Source organism: Heptranchias perlo, chromosome 5 (genome assembly GCF_035084215.1).
Source record: "Heptranchias perlo isolate sHepPer1 chromosome 5, sHepPer1.hap1, whole genome shotgun sequence".
NCBI classification, from domain to species: Eukaryota; Metazoa; Chordata; class Chondrichthyes; order Hexanchiformes; family Hexanchidae; genus Heptranchias; species Heptranchias perlo.
In genome coordinates, this window is record NC_090329.1 from 6,054,879 (window position 1) to 6,073,321 (window position 18,443).

Consider the following 18,443-nt stretch of genomic DNA (forward strand, 5'->3'; position numbering starts at 1 on the left):
CATTTATATGGCACCCTTCATGACCTCAGGACATCCCAAAGCACTTCACAGCCAATTAAGTACTTTTGAAGTCACAGTTGTAATGTACGGAAATGTGGCAACCAATTTGCGCACAAAGTCCCAGAAACAGCACTGAGTAAAATTACCTGATAATCTGTTTTTACTGATGGTGATTGAGGGATAAATATTTACAGGTCACCAGGAAAACTCCCTGCTTTTCTTTGAATAGTACCATTGAATCTTTTAAGTTCACCTGAGAAAGCAGATGGGGCCTTGGTTTAACATCTGATCTGAAAGATGAGACGGAGCTGGAGACAGTGCTAGAAATGGAGCTGGGAGTAATTTTGAGAGCCTTGCCACAGCCACAGCAGTTTGGACAGGGAACGTGGCAGGATGGCCATAATGGAGGGAGGGATGGAGTCACTGTCAGTGAGAAAGGTTATGGTTAGATCTAGGATGTTAATGCACTCATCCAGGACAAGGTCATGGGTGGGAAGGGTCTTATTTGCAAGGGAGCAGGCATTTTAAAAGGCAGTTCGCAGTGGACCGATGGTAAAAAGCCCACCAAAGGAGTCAATGAGCGGGCCTTGGGGAGTCAAGAGAGGAACAGGGAAAAAGCTATAGATGTTTACACCAGATGAGTGGAGTGTGAGATAGGAGAAGTTGGGGGGCAGGGGGGCCGGTGGGGAGATGATGCTGTTAGCCATTTTTGGAGAACCAACGGTGCCAATGAGCACAGTGGAACATGCCTAGGGCAAAGCAGAGAAAAGCTATGGGCTCATGCAGGAAGGACTTGAGCCTATGCATCAGCAGGAAGGAAGATTGGCATAGGAGTCGCAATTAAGGGACCAGGGGCTGATAGGGGTATGTTGTAGTGAGGTGCGAGTGAAGTGGTGTCAGTTAATGGCTGAAGTAATACACCTTTATTATAAAATTAGTACACACGTTTCTTTACCACCCCTTTACCTGGGTGATCGTCTACCATATTATTTTATTTCTTCTCCCCATTCAGATTGATAAAATGTGCACAATCAATTCCTCAGCCACTGGTTCAGCCAGTATAGGCCAAAAATGATCTGGCAAAAATCAGACAGCTGCAGTAGCTCCCATGCAGGATAGGCTATATTATGTTCCCAGGCTTCTGCCGTTAAAGCCATCCTCTAACTCACTGGAAAAACCACAACTGGACATGTGATGTGATTTGCTTGACTTGCATTAAATACTCCAAATGCATTTGGCTTACCAAGCAGACCGAATCATATTTGTACAAATTGATTTGGCTACCACTCAAGTTCACACTGTAGTCAAGGATCAAATTTGGGCCAATGCAGACACCATCAGCCAGACTTGGACAAGAATTTCATACTTTCCTGTCTGTAGATAAAAAGTGGTTAAACAGAAATTGTTTTCCCCAAGAGTCTAAACAATCTGTTAGCTTGTATGGGTAACTGAAGAGCACCTCACACCCATTGTGTTAAAAAGCCCTTTGATCTCTATCTGTGAAGAAGGAGTTTAAAAATATGAGACATAGAAAAGGAGGTTTTGGAAAGAGAAAAGTTGTGAGAACAGTCAAGTTCATTAAAGGGGAAGTTGTGAGAGCTTTCACTGAGGTGAAGAGATTAGAAATGTGGGAGGATAGCTGGACATCTTGTTTACATCAAGAAAGATGATGTGGGGAAGCACGGCACATTCTTTATTTTATATCATTAACGAAGATAAGTTGTACCGATTGAATGGTGAATTTGATCCTAACTGGTGCTCTGTATGTTGAAATAAAGCAGCTTAACGATTTATATCAAACTTTGTTTCACTAAGTGTTTATTTGGTCCACCTTCAGAGATTGACGAAGCAGACATGGAAAATACATAAAAATCCAGTTCAGACCACAAGACAGTATTACCATTATATCCAAGATTATGCTATTGTACAAGTAGATATAGGGTAGTGTCAGGCAACTCCAATAAAACTAAAAGGCTCAAACCTCTTAGAAACAAGTTAAAAACAGAATTCATATGGATTAAGATAAAGGATAAGAAGGGATTGATCACGTTATTAGGGGTATTCTACAGATCACCTAATAGTGGAAGGAAAGAGAAGGAAGTAATATGTAGACAAATCTATGAAATGAGTAAAAACATCGAATAATAATCATGGGAGATTTCAACTACCCCCAAATAAACTAGCAAGAGGTAGGGAAAGGAGAAAAGGGAAATGGAGCTTTTAAAGTGTGTACATGACTCCTTTCTTACCCAGTGTGTGAGAAGCCGGAGAGGAATCACTGCTGGATCTAGTAATGGGAAATGAACCGGAGTAGATAAGAGAAGCAAGCGTAGGGGAACATCTAGGCAATAACAATCATAAAATAAGAAGGTTCAAAATAATGATTGAGAAAGACATAAGACATAGACCAAAGTAATAGATTGGAAAAAAGCTAATTTTGAGGGGATGAGAGTGGAACTAGGGAAGGTAAACTGGAAAAACATTTTGACAGCCGAAGAGATAGAACAGCAGTGGGAAATATTTAAAATGATGATCGAGAGAGTTTAGGAGAAATATATTCCTCTTAAAAAAAACAAGAACAAACTAGCCAATAATGAAACACCGTGGGTGAATATAGAGACAAGGGTAAAATTGGAACTTAAAAAAGGCATACTCTGAGTACATAGACAATAAAGGAGGATGACAAAAGAGAATACAAAGAGGTTGGAAGGATGTCAAAAAAACAATTAGGAAAGCAAAGAGGAACTACAAAATTAAATTGTCAAGGAATATAAAAAGAAATAGTAAAGTATTCGTAAATAACAAGAAAAATCAGGATAGGGATAGGGCCACTAAGGGATGCACAAGATAAACTCACAGGTAATGACAGCGAAATGGCAGAAATAGTTGCTTTACCTCAGTATTTACCAGGGAGACTAGCAAAGTGGGCATCTAGAAGTAAAGGGAATGAGGGGTTACGGGGAGCGGGCAGGAAATTGGACATGAATTTAGATTTGAGGTTAGGACCAGATCAGCCATGACCTTATTGAATGGCGGAGCAGGCTCGAGGGGCTGATTGGCCTACTCCTGCTCCTATTTCTTATGTTCTTATGTATGACATTAGAAGATGAGATCAAAAAAGGTATAAAGATATTTAAAATAGAGAGGAGATAAATTGATAAACTAATCAAACTAAGAGAGGATAAAACCCCAGGTACGGATGCATCGCATCCACGCATATTAAAAGTTAGGGAAGAGACAGCAGAGGCACTATTACATATACATAAAAAAATCATTAGAAAAGGAAATAGTTCCAGAGGACTGGTGGACAGCTAATGTGATTGCTATATTTATAAAGTGAGACAGAACAAGTCCAGGGAATTATAGACCAGTTAGCTTAATGTCAGTGGTAGGCAAGATAATGGAATCTTTACTCAAAGATATAATAGAAAAACATCTAGAGAATGAAAATATAATAAAGTGTAGTCAGCGCGGATTTCAGAAGGGAAAGTCATGCTTGACCAACCTTATTGAATTCTTTGAAGTAGTAACAGAAAAAGTAGACAAGGATAATGTAGTAGATGTAATATACTTGGATTTTCAAAAGACCTTCGAGAAGGTACGACACTGCAGACTCACGACTAAGGTCAGAGCATATGAAGTCATGGGACAAGTAGCAGAACCAATAGCAAGCTGGCTACAAAGTGTGAGGTGGTGCATTTTGGTAGGAAGAATAAGGAGGCCACATATTGCTTGGATAATAAGGGTCTAAATGGGGTAGAGGTACAAAGGGATCTCAGGGTACAGAAACACAAATCACTAAAAGTAGCGACGCAGGTTAATAAGGTCATAAAAAAGGCAAACCACACACTTAGGTTCATTTCTAGAGGGATAGAATTGAAAAGCAGAGAAGTTATGTTAAACCTTGGTTAGACCACACTTGGAATACTGTGAACAGTTCTGGTCTCCGTATTATAAAAAGGATATAGAAGCATTGGAGAAGGTGTAATAAAGAATCACAAGGATGATACCCAGAATGGAGACGATATATTTATGAGGAAAGACTAAACAGGCTGGGACTCTTTTCTTTAGAAAAGGGAAGACTGAGGGGTGACCTAGTAGAGGTCTTTACAATAACAAAAGTGTTTGATAGGGTAGATGTAGAGAAAATGTTTCCACTTGTGGGAGAGCCCAAAACTAGAGGTCATCAATTTAAGATAATAAATCCAATAGGGAATTCAGGGGAAACGTCTTTACCCAAAGAGTGGTAAGAATGTGGAAAACGTTACCACCAGGAGTAGTTGAGGCAAATAGCACAGATGCATTTAAGGGGAAGCTAGATAAGCACATGAAGAAGAAAGGAATAGAAGGGTAAGCTGATAGGGGTAGATGAAGTAGGGAGGAAGGAGGCATGTGTGGAGCATAAATGCCGGCATAGACCAGTTGGGCCGAATGGCCTATTTCTGTGCTGTAGACTTAATGTAATGTAAACTACTTATAGGAACAACTGATGCCACTGAACCAGAGAAGGTATTTATGGAAAACCCAAATTTATAACACAGCCTAATTTGCAAAAATGGTTGAAGCACTTTTCAGGAAACAGATTATTTAGACGGGGGAGAGGGGGAAGAGGAGTGGGGGGGCTCATCAGATTTAATAACGGAGTGTACAATACAGAATTAAGTAGCCTGTAATTTCTCCACTAGAAATGAAAGACAGAATGTTGGTTATATCTGCAGCTTAAATTATGACTTTCCTATGCCAACCTGCATTTTCAGTGCAATAACAAGTCATAGGTCTCTATTCAGAGCTGTTTTTAAGTTGCAAACTTTTGGGGAGGGGGGAGGTTGGTCAGTTTTCTTGCAGCTACTGGGCCAGCTTTTGCTCATTTTCCAGGTCAGCATAAATTGTGTACACATTCTATGTATAATTAAATAAACCTGGAAATGTTGCTTCAGATACAAAGTGCCCAACTAATTTTCAAGTGGGAACTTAATGGATGTTGTTCCCTACTTTAATACTAAATCTATAAAGACAGAGTAGAAAAGCAAGGAAGTTATGCTAAACTTTTATAAAACACTGGTTAGGCCCAGCTGGAGTACTGTGGCCAATTCTTGGCACCACACTTTAAGAAAGATGGCAAGGCCTTAGACACAGTGCAGAGGAAATTTACTAGAATGGTATCAGGGATAAAAGACTTCAGTTACATGGAGAGACTAGAGAAACTGGAGTTGTTCTCCTTAGAGTAGAGAAGGTTAAGGGGAGATTTGATAGGTGTTCAAAATCATGAATGGTTTTGAGAGTAAATAAGGAGAACCTGTTTCCAGTGGCAGAAGGGTTAGTAACCAGAGGACACAGATTTAAGGTAATTGGCAAACAAACCAGGAACGACATGAGGAAAAAAAATATGCAGCAAGTTGTGATAATCTGGAATGCACTGCCTGAAAGGGCAGTGGAAGCAGATTCAATAAAAACTTTCAAAAGGGAATTGGATAAATACTTGAAGGAGAAAATTTTGCAGGGCTATGGGGAAAGAGCAAGGGAGTGGGGCTAAGTGGATAGCTCTTTCAAAGAGCAGGCATGATGGGCCAAATGGCCTCCATCTGTGCTGTATGATTCAATGATAGACACTCTTGCTTCATGAAGTGCAGAACATAGTAACACTACTGGTATAAAAGATTTCACCAGATCGACCTTAGAGCTGAATTAGTGGCTCAATTTTCTTCCTAAGCACTAAATACCCCAGGATTCACTTCTGCCTCTGTAGGTAACAATGTTCTGAACAATTACAATATAGGGACATTTCACTTTGGAACTATTATCCGACAACCCACAAACACACCTTATTTGGATCGCTGACCTCGACAAGACGTTTTTTCAGATGCAATACATTTTGCACTACCACTTCTGCCATATCTGCCTCCTCTCGAGGCTGCTGCTGCGGAGTGAGCACACAGGCTCACCTGAAACTACTGCTGTGAGCGAGCTCATACTACACTCCCGGAAACGCATTTACAACCACCCAGCCTCCTCATTTAACAGAGGTGCAACGCGCAGACTCAAATTTTTAACAACCCGACGCCGGCTTTGAGCCTACAGTCTTCAGTAATAGACGGTAGAGAACACACTGCCAAGGCTTCTAATACTTACAGGAAGAAAGTTCATCATTAGGGGTAGGCTTTCAAAATGTGTGAAATCTGTAGTCTATTAAAATGCAATAACTTTGTATTCCAACCATTTACTAACTATGTAAGTTAACTTGTAGGCTTGTATTGAGTTTACTCTTCAAGAGGAACGCGTATATACATCTAAATATTCTTCTAGCCCTTTATTAAGAAAAACATCAGTTATATTATTTAGAACTTGTAAATATCTTAATTGCTAATTGATTTACTGTTTTACAGCTTCTGTTAGAGACTGTTAAATGAAAGTATTAGACGATGCCAAGTTTTAACTTTTTAACCTTATAACATCAGTTTAAATAACTCATTGTGTACTTGTACATGAATGAAGATCTTTAACTTTAATTTTGGTGTATGAGATAATTTTATAATGTATTCACTATGATTTAAAGTAACTGTTTTATGCTGATAAATTAATTATAATGAATGAAATGTAGACCCTCCCCCACCACCACCTTTTGCCAGAATGGCAGTATCTTCATTTGAACCAATCTTAATATGGAAAGCCCTGTGAAAGCTGCTGGGGTCTGAGCTGTAGTGTTGCTATTCCTGGAGCTGAGTGATGTACTTCAACAGATGCAAGGAGAGCAGGAATGTAGGGGGCTGAATCTTCATTCCTTTACTAGCCGTTCCACGTGTTGGATACTAACCAGACTATCGGAGATTAAAACCTACATTTTTAAGTAATTTTTTTAATGTTATTTTGAACTTTTTAAAATCCTAGTTTTTACTTCTGACTTATAATTTATGTTTTGTTTATTAATTGTTTTGAGAGAGCTCCATTAACAGGTTGTTAGTTGTTTTTTGTCATTTCAAACTGCATGTGAACATATTTTAATAATTGTGTTTGGAACAAATTGTGTGATAACAAAAAAAAACTCATATTCTAAACTTTCCTCACTTCCTCTCTTCTTGGTTTTGTTGATGGGATTCGATTCCACAACCCTCCAGAATCCTGCCTAAGTGGTGGTTATTCATGTGTGAGCCTTGACAGTGAGTGTTGGCAGGCTATTCAACCTCATCACAGGGGCATTGAGCTCAATCCTGAACTCACCCAGCATCCACACAAGCACATTTCCAGTAGGAGTTGCTAAATAACAAGCAGGTGTTGGAACCCAGACTGTTGTTTCCTTCCCTATCCTAGCTATAGCACCCTACCACTTCTTTGGCTGAAATCAACAAATGCAACGTGAACTGCAGATCAAATTTGGGATCGTGCTGGTTCATGTGGCTCAGCGACTCTCCAGGTAAACTTGCTGAGTTACCAGGGAGCCTGTTTCATTATTAATGTACGTATTGTCTGAATACAATACTCTGAACACTGCACAACATGGCTTTATTTCAGAAGATGCTGGAAGCACTCAGCAGGCCAGGCAGCATCTATGGAAAGGTAGGGTTATCATTTCAGGTCGATGACCTTTCATCAGAACCTTGGGTCTGAAAGGTCATTGACCTGAAACGTTAACCCTACCTTCCTGACCTGCTGAGTGTTTCCAACATTTACCATTTTTATTTTCAGATTTCCACCATCTGCAGTATTTTGCATTATGTTGTATGGCTTTATTTCACTTGTACTGAAAAATTTTATTACTCTGGAACTTTTAACTGGGAATCAATTCTGTATTTCAGTTTAACATGTACGAAATCCTTATTAACTGATTGAGAAGTTTTTAATTATGGTTACTTGAAAATTGGAAAAAAGCTATTTCAATGCAGTTTATAAAATAAGGAAAGTGTACATTGTTGCACTCTTGAGAGCAGTCGGCATTCAACTCAGTAATGGAGCCCTCCCAAAGGTTCAGTGGGTGTTCAATCTGGGCCCAGGCTGGCCTACTCAGCTTTGCAGCTTTTGGAATTCAGGGTCCAGGTTCCTCCAAGATCCTACTTATTCAAGTGGTAGGTGCCTGTTTCTAGGCTCCTTTTGCAATTGATGCTGAGGAGTTCCAAAGTGGATTTACTAGTGGGGTGTTATTATGTACAATTTGAGATTCCTAAGCATCGTATTAATTACTGTATGTGCTTCTGATTGTTCCAATATTATTGAAACCACTATATTTTTCATTGTATTGTTCGACATTAATAAAGTTAACAAATTAGTTCAGTTAATCAACACAAAACTTGATTGTGTAGAAACTAAGGTTTGTGATCTTGGAAATATGTGGATGTAGTAACTTCAGTGGTGTCAGAGTTTTGTAAATAAATGTTTATTCCTATGACTTACTTTTAAGATCAAAGTAAAAATAGAAATTGCTGGAAATGCACAGTAGTGACCTAGTGTGGATTTCATTTCAGATTTTCAACATTTATGATTTTTTTCTTTTTACTTTTAAGATTGCTTATCATGTTCAGTATATTAATGAAACAAAGAAAACTGCAAGATTTTCTTTTTTGGGGGAAGAGAATTGCAATCCAAGTTCCATAATTATAATGCTTGTTATCTGTCTACAATTTATTAAGACTTTTAAATATTTATGCATTTAATGAGAGTATTACAGCATTATGTACCAAGTTTGTAAATAAATACTTTTGTTCCAGATCGTGATTGTGACACAGCATTACAGTCATGGCACCAAAGAAGAAAAACGTTAAAAAGAATAAAGCGGAGAACAAGGAGACGACTGTCATTGTGGAAGAAAGTACAATCATCCATTTGAATGGCATGAATGGCCTTTTAGATGGAGGCAATGGTTTTAGCTGTATTTCCACTGAGATATCCAATTCATCCTACAGCTCCAGTCTCTTAGAAGCACTCAGCAGAATGAGACAAGAAAAGTTTCTTTGTGATTTAACCATTGCTACGAAAACCAAGTCTTTTGATGTTCACAAAGTGGTGATGGCTTCTTGCAGTGAGTACTTCAGGAATATTCTGAAGAAAGACCCATCCACCCAAAGAGTAGACCTCAGTGACATATCTCCAGTTGGTCTTGTCACAGTTATTACTTATGCCTATTGTGGAAAGATAACGCTATCATTGTATACCATTGGTAGCACAATAGCAACAGCCAACCTGCTCCAGATTCTCACTCTCATAAAGATGTGCTGTGACTTTTTGATGCAGGAAATCAATGTTGAGAATTGCATGTACATTGCTAACATTGCAGAAACTTATGGACTCAAAAATACCAAGGAAGCAGCACATAAATTCATTAGTGACAATTTCTTAGAGTTTTCGGAAAGGGATCAGTTCTTGAAACTCACCTTTGAACAAATAATGGAATTTATGCTCGATGATACCCTGCGGTTGCCATCAGAAATCACAGCGTTCCAGATTGCAATGAAATGGCTGGATTTTGACAATAAAAGGGTTAAGTATGCAGCAGATCTACTGAACACCATTCGGTTTGGTACCATCTCAGCACAAGACCTGGTGAACTATGTTCAGACTGTGCCTAGAATGATGGAAGACCTAGAATGTCACAGATTTCTGGTAGATGCCATGAACTATCACCTGCTTCCCTATCAACAGAACACTTTACAGTCCAGAAGAACAAAAGTTCGCAGTGGCCTCAGAGTTCTAGTAGTGGTGGGTGGCCGTCCAGCACTAACAGAAAGGTCACTCAGCAGAGATATTGTATACAGAGATTCTGAACATGTTTGGAACAAACTTGCTGAAATGCCTTATAAGTGCTTCAATCAATGTGTGGCTGTGATGGATGGATTCCTGTATGTTGCTGGTGGAGAGGATCAAAACGATGCCAGGAATCAGGCCAAGCATGCTGTGAGCAACTTCTGCAGGTAACACTATAGTCGTTACAAAGAATCAATATGACATAAGTGTTTAAAATCTCAATTGTACTTTCCCAGAATTGTCTGCTTGCCTCCATAAATAGAAAAGTAGAAAATGAAATTTAAAAGTTTCTACCAAGTATTTTGTAATAAGTGATTTTAGGAACACAATATTACAGATTGAGGTTGCATTTTAGTGTTGAATGTAACCATCTCTCGTTATAGTGGAATCCTTTCAAGGTCATTTTCATTAAGTGTTTCATTTTTGGATTTCCATGTTTTTCTTTTATAGATATGCTGTTATATATCTTTAAATGCTGATTTAAATTAAGTATACTTAATCTCACATTCTTGTTCTTATCAGGGTTTCATTTTTCTAGCTAAGACAAAGCAGTTAAAATATTAGTACTCTTAACTGTTACCCAATGATACATTTTCTGTTTTAAATATACATGGTCGTACTTTAATATTTCTCATTTAACCTTTGGATTGCCAGTAATTCCAAGAAACTCTAGGCTTCCTGGGCCAGCCATTTTGTAACATTTTCACCTCATGCACCATGATACTGATTCAAACCCTAATCTCAGAGTAACAAGGTTACATGGATGTCAGAAATAATTTTAGTACTGCAGTATTAACCCTAAATTATAAAATATTTGACGCTTACCATCTTTATTTCCCTTATGCTCTCCTCCACCTTCTCTTTTAAAACAATTTAACTTCATTTTTAGCTTATTTATAATTAATATACTTAATTCTAACTGTCCTCTATTTCTTTTTTTTAAGTTTGAAGTACTTTTTGGAGGCAAGAGCCACATTCTGAAAATTAATTGTAAACCACCTATAAAGGCCATTTTTCAGCCAATCCAGGCTAAAGGTTATAAGATCACATGGTCCAACTTCTGATGTAATATTTAAGTATCACCTGGAGAGCTCTATCGCTGGCCTCAATGATGGCCCTGATGAGATGACCTGTCAGCAACACTCCAAGTTAAAATAATTTTGGTGTTCCTAACATTGAAATGTGCCTGTCTTATTAAACAAAGAAAGTTTTGCGCTTCCTACCTTAAGCATACATTATTTTAAATTTCTGCTGTTTTTAATTTAATTGTGAACATGACAGATTTTGTGTACATAATCTGGAGATGATCAACATAACAGTAATGGCATCAATTAAGCATGTAGTAGGAAAGGTTTTAATTGTCAGTATCAATCTAGAATTAGTTCTTGTTCCAACATTAATCTTAATTTTTTATTCATCTCACTCTTCATAAGAAACTAAACAATGAATTGTATCATGAGACTTACCTCTGTAGTACTTAGATGATTTTATTAAAAAAAGTAATCATTGAAAAGCTTTCTTTTAAAAAAAGGTTAGCTTTCAAAAGTAAGCATGCATTTTCTAACTCAAATTTTATATATATATTAATTTAAAAAATTATATGGCCCCCCATAAACCTAGCAAAATGCAACAGTGAATGATTACAAAATGTAGCAGAGGAAATTTCTTCAGATTTATCTTTTGACTAGCATGTGGAATATGAAGCACATTTACGGTGTTTCTTTACTCCACTTCAAGGGAAGTAATGTCAATACTGAGGGGGGGGTTGAACACTTTTCCACTTTTTAAAAAACTCAATGTTAGCATCAAGCATTCTCAATCAAATGAAACATGGACTGGTTGTAGACTAAAGCCCTTTTACTCAGCTTCAACAATGTGGCTTAACCCTGTCCTCCGAAGAGGACCCTTTCTACACCAGTGAGGTAGTGTCATTAGTGATGATTTTGGACAATTTTGTGATGGTTACTTGAGCTGATTAGAGAATGGGTTGAGACAGTTCAATCTCATTTCACATAGTGTAAAGATTTTTATCCATTCCACACTGGATTGGAAACCAGGTCCCTAAGGTAAAAGTACAAAGTATAAACCAACTATACCATCCAGTACCCCATGAAGTACTATTTTTCTTTATACTTTTTCGTAACTCCATTTTTGCCCTCAACTTTGTGGTCTCTCCGACTGATCTTTCTTGCTTCCAGGCCAACAAGTGTGATGACCTGTTCATTGGGTTTGCCAATATTGAAGAAAGAACCTCCTGCTCGCGTAATCCCCTTTTGCCCAGAAGAAAGTCAGGTTGATGCTGCTTTTGAGCAGCCTTCAAGGAAAAGCACAAGAAAATTCTGGGTGAATCACCCTCCAATGTCCTTCCTTCTCTGTAGCAAAGTTCATGGAGCTCATTCAACATGTTCCACCAAGCACTGTGGCTGAAATTGGGATTGAGCTTGTCTGAGACTATATACAGTGCATTTGAACACTGATGCACAGTGCTGCTAGACCAATGAATGAAGCCATGTATTACTTATTTTACTGCAAATTAGATTAGAATCTAGGATTAATAGAAAAAAGGCAAGGGCATGAGATAATATAACCTGTTGAAAAATAAATATCCCTTATACTATTGAAATGGGTAACACTAGCATCAAATCAATGCAAGGTAAAACTCATTTAAAACCTGAAACCAAAGAACCATTCCTTAATCATCAGTTTATCTTATCTGCACAAGAAAAGCTTTCCAGCAGAATATCAGCTGAAGCTCCCCTGATTGCTCAGTTAGTAAAGGCAACGTGTAGCTGAACCATACAAACCAAAAGGTACCAGATTTGATTCTCAGTCTATATTGTTAGCTGATCTCAGCCCAAGTGGCATTATGGTCCTCCAGCTGGCCTTAGCACTCTGGATTAGGGAGGGGAAAATCAGCTGTAGTTCTCACTCCCAATTGCTGGCTGGTGACTACTGCTGGATATCCATGTGTGTGGATGTTGCTGAGGACAGAATCAGTTTTGGCTGTAATGCCCCTCCACAGTCAAATAGCACTTTTTGGCAAAGCATTGGAAAATAACTATTGCCCATGAAATTACACACCAGGAGTTAGTCATTGTCTTCATACAAGGAAAACAGGAATTTAAAAAAACAAAAGAAATAAACAGACATGGATTAAAGTTTCAGTTCAAGGAGGCTGGTTGATTTGAAAATGATCTGAACACTTAACCAATCCCCTAGATCTTGAATGAATTGTATTGATTCTGTTCCATGGTTTCAGTCAAGGTTATTGGGTTACTGCAAACAGATTATGAAGACTAGTATAAGTATTTGCATTTTCTTTTTATTCATTTTACAGATATGATCCTCGATTCAACAGTTGGATTCATCTGGGAAACATGGTCCAGAGACGCACCCACTTCAGCCTAAATGTTTTTAATGGTTTGCTTCTTGCAATCGGGGGGAGGAATTCAGATGGTCCTCTTGCCTCTGTTGAATGCTATGTGCCAGCAACCAACCAATGGCAGTTGAAGGCACCCTTAGAGGTATCCAGGTGCTGTCATGCTAGTGCTGCCATAGATGGGAAAATCCTGGTTACTGGAGGATACATCAATAATGCATATTCCCGTTCGGTCTGTGCCTATGATCTGCCAGCAGACAGTTGGCAGGATAAGGCTAATTTAAGCATACCCAGAGGATGGCACTGTGCCATCTCCCTTTCAGATCGTGTGTATGCATTGGGCGGAAGTCAGCTAGGAGCTCGGGGTGAGAGGATTGATGTGCTCCCTGTTGAATGTTACAACCCATATACAGGTCAATGGAGCTATGCTGCTCCTCTCCATGTTGGTGTCAGTACTGCTGGTGTTACAGTTCTTGACAGTAAAATCTATCTAGTGGGAGGTTGGAATGAGGTAGAAAAAAAATATAAGAAATGTGTCCAGTGTTTTAACCCAGATCTTAATGATTGGACCAATGAGGATGACCTGCCAGAGGCTACAGTCGGCTTGTCCTGCTGTGTTTTCACCATGCCTAGTCAAAGAACACGTGAATCCAGGACCAGTTCAGTATCATCGGTTCCAGTCAGTATCTGATTACAGTTGAAGAGCTTTTTAAAGCAAAATGAAATAATTTCACAGAAACAAGCTCAGGCTTAAATTGATGCTTTTATGATTAGATTCAAATTAAATTAAATTAAAAATGAACCACTGGAACAATGATGCAGATCGTTGCCTTCAAAAGATGTACATATTACGATGCTGTGCTTAAATTAGTTGTTTTCAGGGGGGAAAAGAATCAATCCTAAAAGGTGTGACTTTTAGACTGAGCGTGGCATGCAGATATCTGTAGTCCAAAAGGCAGTCGGCTTCAGCCAAGGAAAATACATTTATTTAGCAGTCTAACATTTATGTCTTATCAAAACTGGGAGGATTTTAATAATGTTTAAAACTAAAAGATTTGATAGTTTTAGTTTCATAGTTCATTTATTACAGTCATAGTTTTTCCAGTTTCTTTGTGGAAATTGAGGTTTTTTTTAAGTATCTACTGCAATGAGCTGATCTGTAATTCTATTGGGGACAATGTGAAGTAACAGCTGGTCACCTAACCTAGGTGACAGAGAGCTAGGACCCAGTTTCCAAAGGCTGAACTTCCCTATGCATTTCCACTCTTAGCAGTGCAGAAAAACATGTTTTTGTATTTTTAGCTAAGATGTGAAGCATTTGCAGAATTCAGAATGATGTGACAAGCATTCAAGAAACTGCATGCTTTTCCTCGATTTACAACTGATGTCTCTGTAAATTGGGTTGAACCTTAATACATTTCAGTTGCCTTCTGCTATTAAAACAGGGAAGAGATAAATAGTGGAAATCTGTGGAGAATATTGGTAAGTTCTGGAGAGGTTTTTGGTGAACTCTGCAGGGAAATTTGAGAGCCAGTTTTACCACACCCAACTCTGTTTTCTCAGCAGTAAAACTGATACATTTAAAAACAGATTTTCTATTTATCCTAAGCATACTTGAACTTTGTTAATACAGCAGTGTTTCATTGAATCATATGCTTTTAACTATTTTGTGAATTAAAGCATTTTGTGCAGTGTGACTCAGTACCACCGCGGATTGTACATTTATCTCCTGAGCCTTCAAAGGATTATGAGTTGGCTATTTTAAATGTTCCAGAATTACATAGAATAGAATAATAAAACTGAGGAAGATATAGTGGAACATCAATTCAGAATGAGCGAGTCGCATGGCATACAACTGTCCGTGGGTTAAACATCACAACCAATATTGCCTCTCCCTCTTTGTGGCCAAATCGTCTTCTATATTTCAAGATTATCCTAGAGGGTAATGACAATCTCAAACTCTCCATCACCAACCACTTCCCTTCATCTGCTCCCTCTATCCTTCCTGACAATGCTCATGGATTTTTTTGTTTGTGAAATTAAGGTTATTCATTCCCATGTCTCACCCTACTTCTCCTCTTCTACTTACCATGCCCCTGAATTATCCTCCCCCCCCCCCCCCCCCCCCCGCCATCTTGATCCTATAATTCCCCCTGCACTTCCATCTCCATGAAGCCAACCACCTGCTCCCATTGTATCATCATAAATTATTTATTTTCTACAGGCATTGTTTCTCCTCCTTCAAAAGTCTATCAACCCCCCTTTTAAGAATCCAACCTTTGACCCCTCCAACTATCAGGCCCATCCCTGATCTCATTTTCTTTTCTTAAGTCCTCAAAACATCTTGTTGCCATGCACAACTCTCCCACCACTTACTGTTCAAATGCATTCACTTTGATCCCTGTCCAGCCTACAGCATCTGTTCAAAGTCACCATTCTTTGTGATTGCAGCATGTTATCTCCCCTTGTCTTTCTGCAGCTTTGGACATCTTAGACCACTCCATCTTTCTCCACTATTACTTCTATGTGGTCCATCCCTGTAGCACCATCCTCCACTGTCGCTTCCCCCAACATAGCATATCTGCAATGAGTTATCTCATACACTCACATGGTCACCTCCAGCATTGTTAATACAGCGGTGTTCCATTGTTCCATCCTTGGCCCTTCTTCTACATGATGTCCCTCAATGGTATTATCCACAAGCATTGAGTCAGCTTTCTTATGTATGCTCGCAATATCCAGATTTAGCTATCTACCACCATCCTCATTTCCACAACTCTTATTGTGCTGTCTGATTGCTTGTCCAACATCAAATTGTGGATGAGCCAGAACTATCCCCACTGGCAAGGCCACACCCTAATTTTGATTTCATTCCCCTTCCTCGCAGCTCACCCAGGTTGATTCCAAGAGTGTGCAACCTCTGTTGGACCCAGAGCTGAGCTTCAAACCTGATATCCTATTCATTATCAAGATTAACTATTTTCACCTCCATAACATCTCCTGGCTCTGTCCATACCTCAATTCCACTGCTTCAGGAACCCTTATCAACCCATTCTTCACCTTACTGCCTCCTACGCTCTACCCTACATAAACTCCAACTCATCTACTGTCACTTATCCTCTACTGAGTCCTGCTTACCAATCAGCCCTGTCCTCACCAAATTGTACTACTTCCCTATCCTTCAAGACATTGATTTCAAAGTCCTCAACCTGTTTCCCAGCCCATCCCCACTGCACCATCAGCGATAAAGCTTTCACCCATCAAGCCCTGCCCTCTGAAATTCTCTGCCTAAATCCCTTTGCCACCTTTAAAAAGCTCCTTAAAGCTTTTCAACTATGCCTTTGGTCATCTCCCCTAACTCCTCTCAATGTCTGTTCTACCCCTTTTGTGAGGTGCATTAGGACATTTCACTGTGTTAAAGGCAAGTGCAAGTTGATGATTTTGATAAAGATTTTGTTACAGGAAAACTTAGGACTTGTAAGTTTCAACAGAATCTCTAGAAAATTTATAAAACTGCAGAATTCTTATGTACTTCATAGAAATTTTCCATTTATTGGTTTCCAGTGACCCTATTCAATAAATGACAATCAGCAGAACAACTTATTAACTTGGCAAAAATACAAATTACAAAAACTGTAAAACTGAACATCTGTGTCATAACAAAGATGTATTAATAAACCTCATTCAGCATTGGGTTGATCAACTTATTTTTACATAGATGAATGGCCATTGTCCTCCCACAAATACAAATAAGAATTTTGACCAACATTTTTGTTAATGGGACACCAATTGAAGAGCCTTATGGTTATTTTATGATATTTCATGGGTATTTCCAAGCAAAATAGACACGTAGGAGATGGGACAGAAATTGTACCACTGCCTTCACAGATCAGCACTTATCAGTCTCAGGAGGTAAATTGCCAAAATCATTCTTTTTTTTGTTAATAAACCTAGATCAAGGGTCAAGGGCCATTATGTAGGATAGGACCGGGGTGAAAAAATGGAAGGCAGGTAACATAAAAAGTTGTTAAATTTGGGTTTTAAAAGCCAATAGATTGTACGAAGAAGGGAAGACTAAAATAGGTGAAAAGAATGAGTAACAGCATAAAATACATTACAGGCTGATCTGTTTATAGATTAGAACATTAGAATTAGAGATATTATACATTTGTACAGTTCCATTCATCACTTAGATGTTTGGCCAAATTAGGGCACCAAAAAGCTGGTACAACCCATTTTAGCCTATCGTTGTGGTTAACAGGACAAAATTGGTTTTAAATTGCATATGGTTGTGTAGATCCATTAGATTTGTTTCCAAAGTATACAAAATTTGCATGTTTATCTTGTGTATTTTGGAAACAAATGCATTTTGAAGGCTGAAATCTTAGCTGCAAATCAGTTGTATTTTTAGTGAAACTTAGAGTTGGAATTTATTAACAACACTGCTCAGGTTTTAAAAATCAGGGGTAGAATTTCTGCGGAGATTCTGTATCATAGCCAAGCCTGATTCTGCCCTCATCCAAAGTCCACAGACATGAACATTCCAGCAAGAGTCAGAAGAAACAAAAAGGCCTTATTAATATATAATATAGTCCCAACAACTACTGATGTATTATAATCTGAAATCTGCAATGAATAGCTCCAGCAGTTAAATGCCTTTGCATTTGCATTTAACTGTGTCAAACAAGCAGATAAACACAAGTTATCATTTAATTGTTTATTTGGTCACTTCAGTCACAGAAACAAATACAACATATTTTGTACTGAGGAACATATTTTGTACTGAGGAATATATTCATTTATTTACTCTTGCAATTTGAAATAATTTATACAGTGGGTGTGACTTCAAGTGATTACACAAGTGTGCTGACGCTATTTCTTTTTAAATGGTTATTTTCCACCTTTCCAAGTGTACTACAGAGGGCCAAGTATTGCAATGCAGCTGCTATTCTTCTCCATTCAAAATACAACTATAGCAACACTTAAATTGAGATAAAGCTAAACGTGAAAATACCTTTTAAAAAAATAAAATCGAGATACAACCTACATTGAAACCAATTTCCTATAATGCCCAAGGTTACAAATGTCCATAAATGGCCTATTGACTTTCAGAATTAAGACTATTCTTAACTCATAAATATTAAAGCATCTTTAAATTGAGCCCTAGGCTTACTGCCCATCAACCCCCAGAATCTCTTCAACATCCTCACAGAAACTGGTCTCGCTCATTAGGAGAGAAATTCAATCATTTTGGTTTAAAAACTGTAACCTTTCATTCTGGAACATAAACCGAGATGCATTTGTTCAGATAGGTTTGTGATTAAATATCACATTC

At 38.4% G+C, this 18,443-nt stretch overlaps 2 protein-coding genes across 10 annotated transcripts in view; one reads left to right on the forward strand and one right to left on the reverse strand.

The window, feature by feature from the left end:
* The window catches only part of eloal (elongin A, like), a 118,791-nt gene that overhangs the window by 74,778 nt on the left and 25,570 nt on the right, over positions 1 to 18,443 (reverse strand). Inside the window, exon 1 of one of the 9 annotated variants that reach the window (XM_067983983.1) lies at positions 5,822 to 5,975. The exons of the other annotated variants lie outside the window; for them this stretch is intronic. Within the exon in view, the coding sequence (XP_067840084.1) occupies positions 5,822 to 5,893 (72 nt within the window). The 5' untranslated portion in view covers positions 5,894 to 5,975. Of the gene's footprint in view, positions 1 to 5,821; positions 5,976 to 18,443 lie in introns of those variants that run through there. 9 annotated transcript variants of the gene reach the window in all.
* On the forward strand, positions 6,027 to 16,798 carry klhl31 (kelch-like family member 31). The gene is made up of 3 exons (XM_067983994.1): positions 6,027 to 6,152; positions 8,697 to 9,896; positions 13,067 to 16,798. The coding sequence occupies exons 2-3, from the start codon at positions 8,725 to 8,727 to the stop codon at positions 13,797 to 13,799; spliced, it is 1,905 nt and encodes a 634-aa protein (XP_067840095.1). The 5' UTR covers positions 6,027 to 6,152; positions 8,697 to 8,724; the 3' UTR covers positions 13,800 to 16,798.

Bases quoted from the DNA above. Each gene is read 5' to 3' on its own strand.
- klhl31 (XM_067983994.1), top strand. From the start codon at position 8,725: ATGGCACCAAAGAAGAAAAACGTTAAAAAGAATAAAGCGGAGAACAAG. The intron at 9,897-13,066 runs GTAACACTATAG...TTCATTTTACAG, and splicing joins GCTGTGAGCAACTTCTGCAG to ATATGATCCTCGATTCAACA.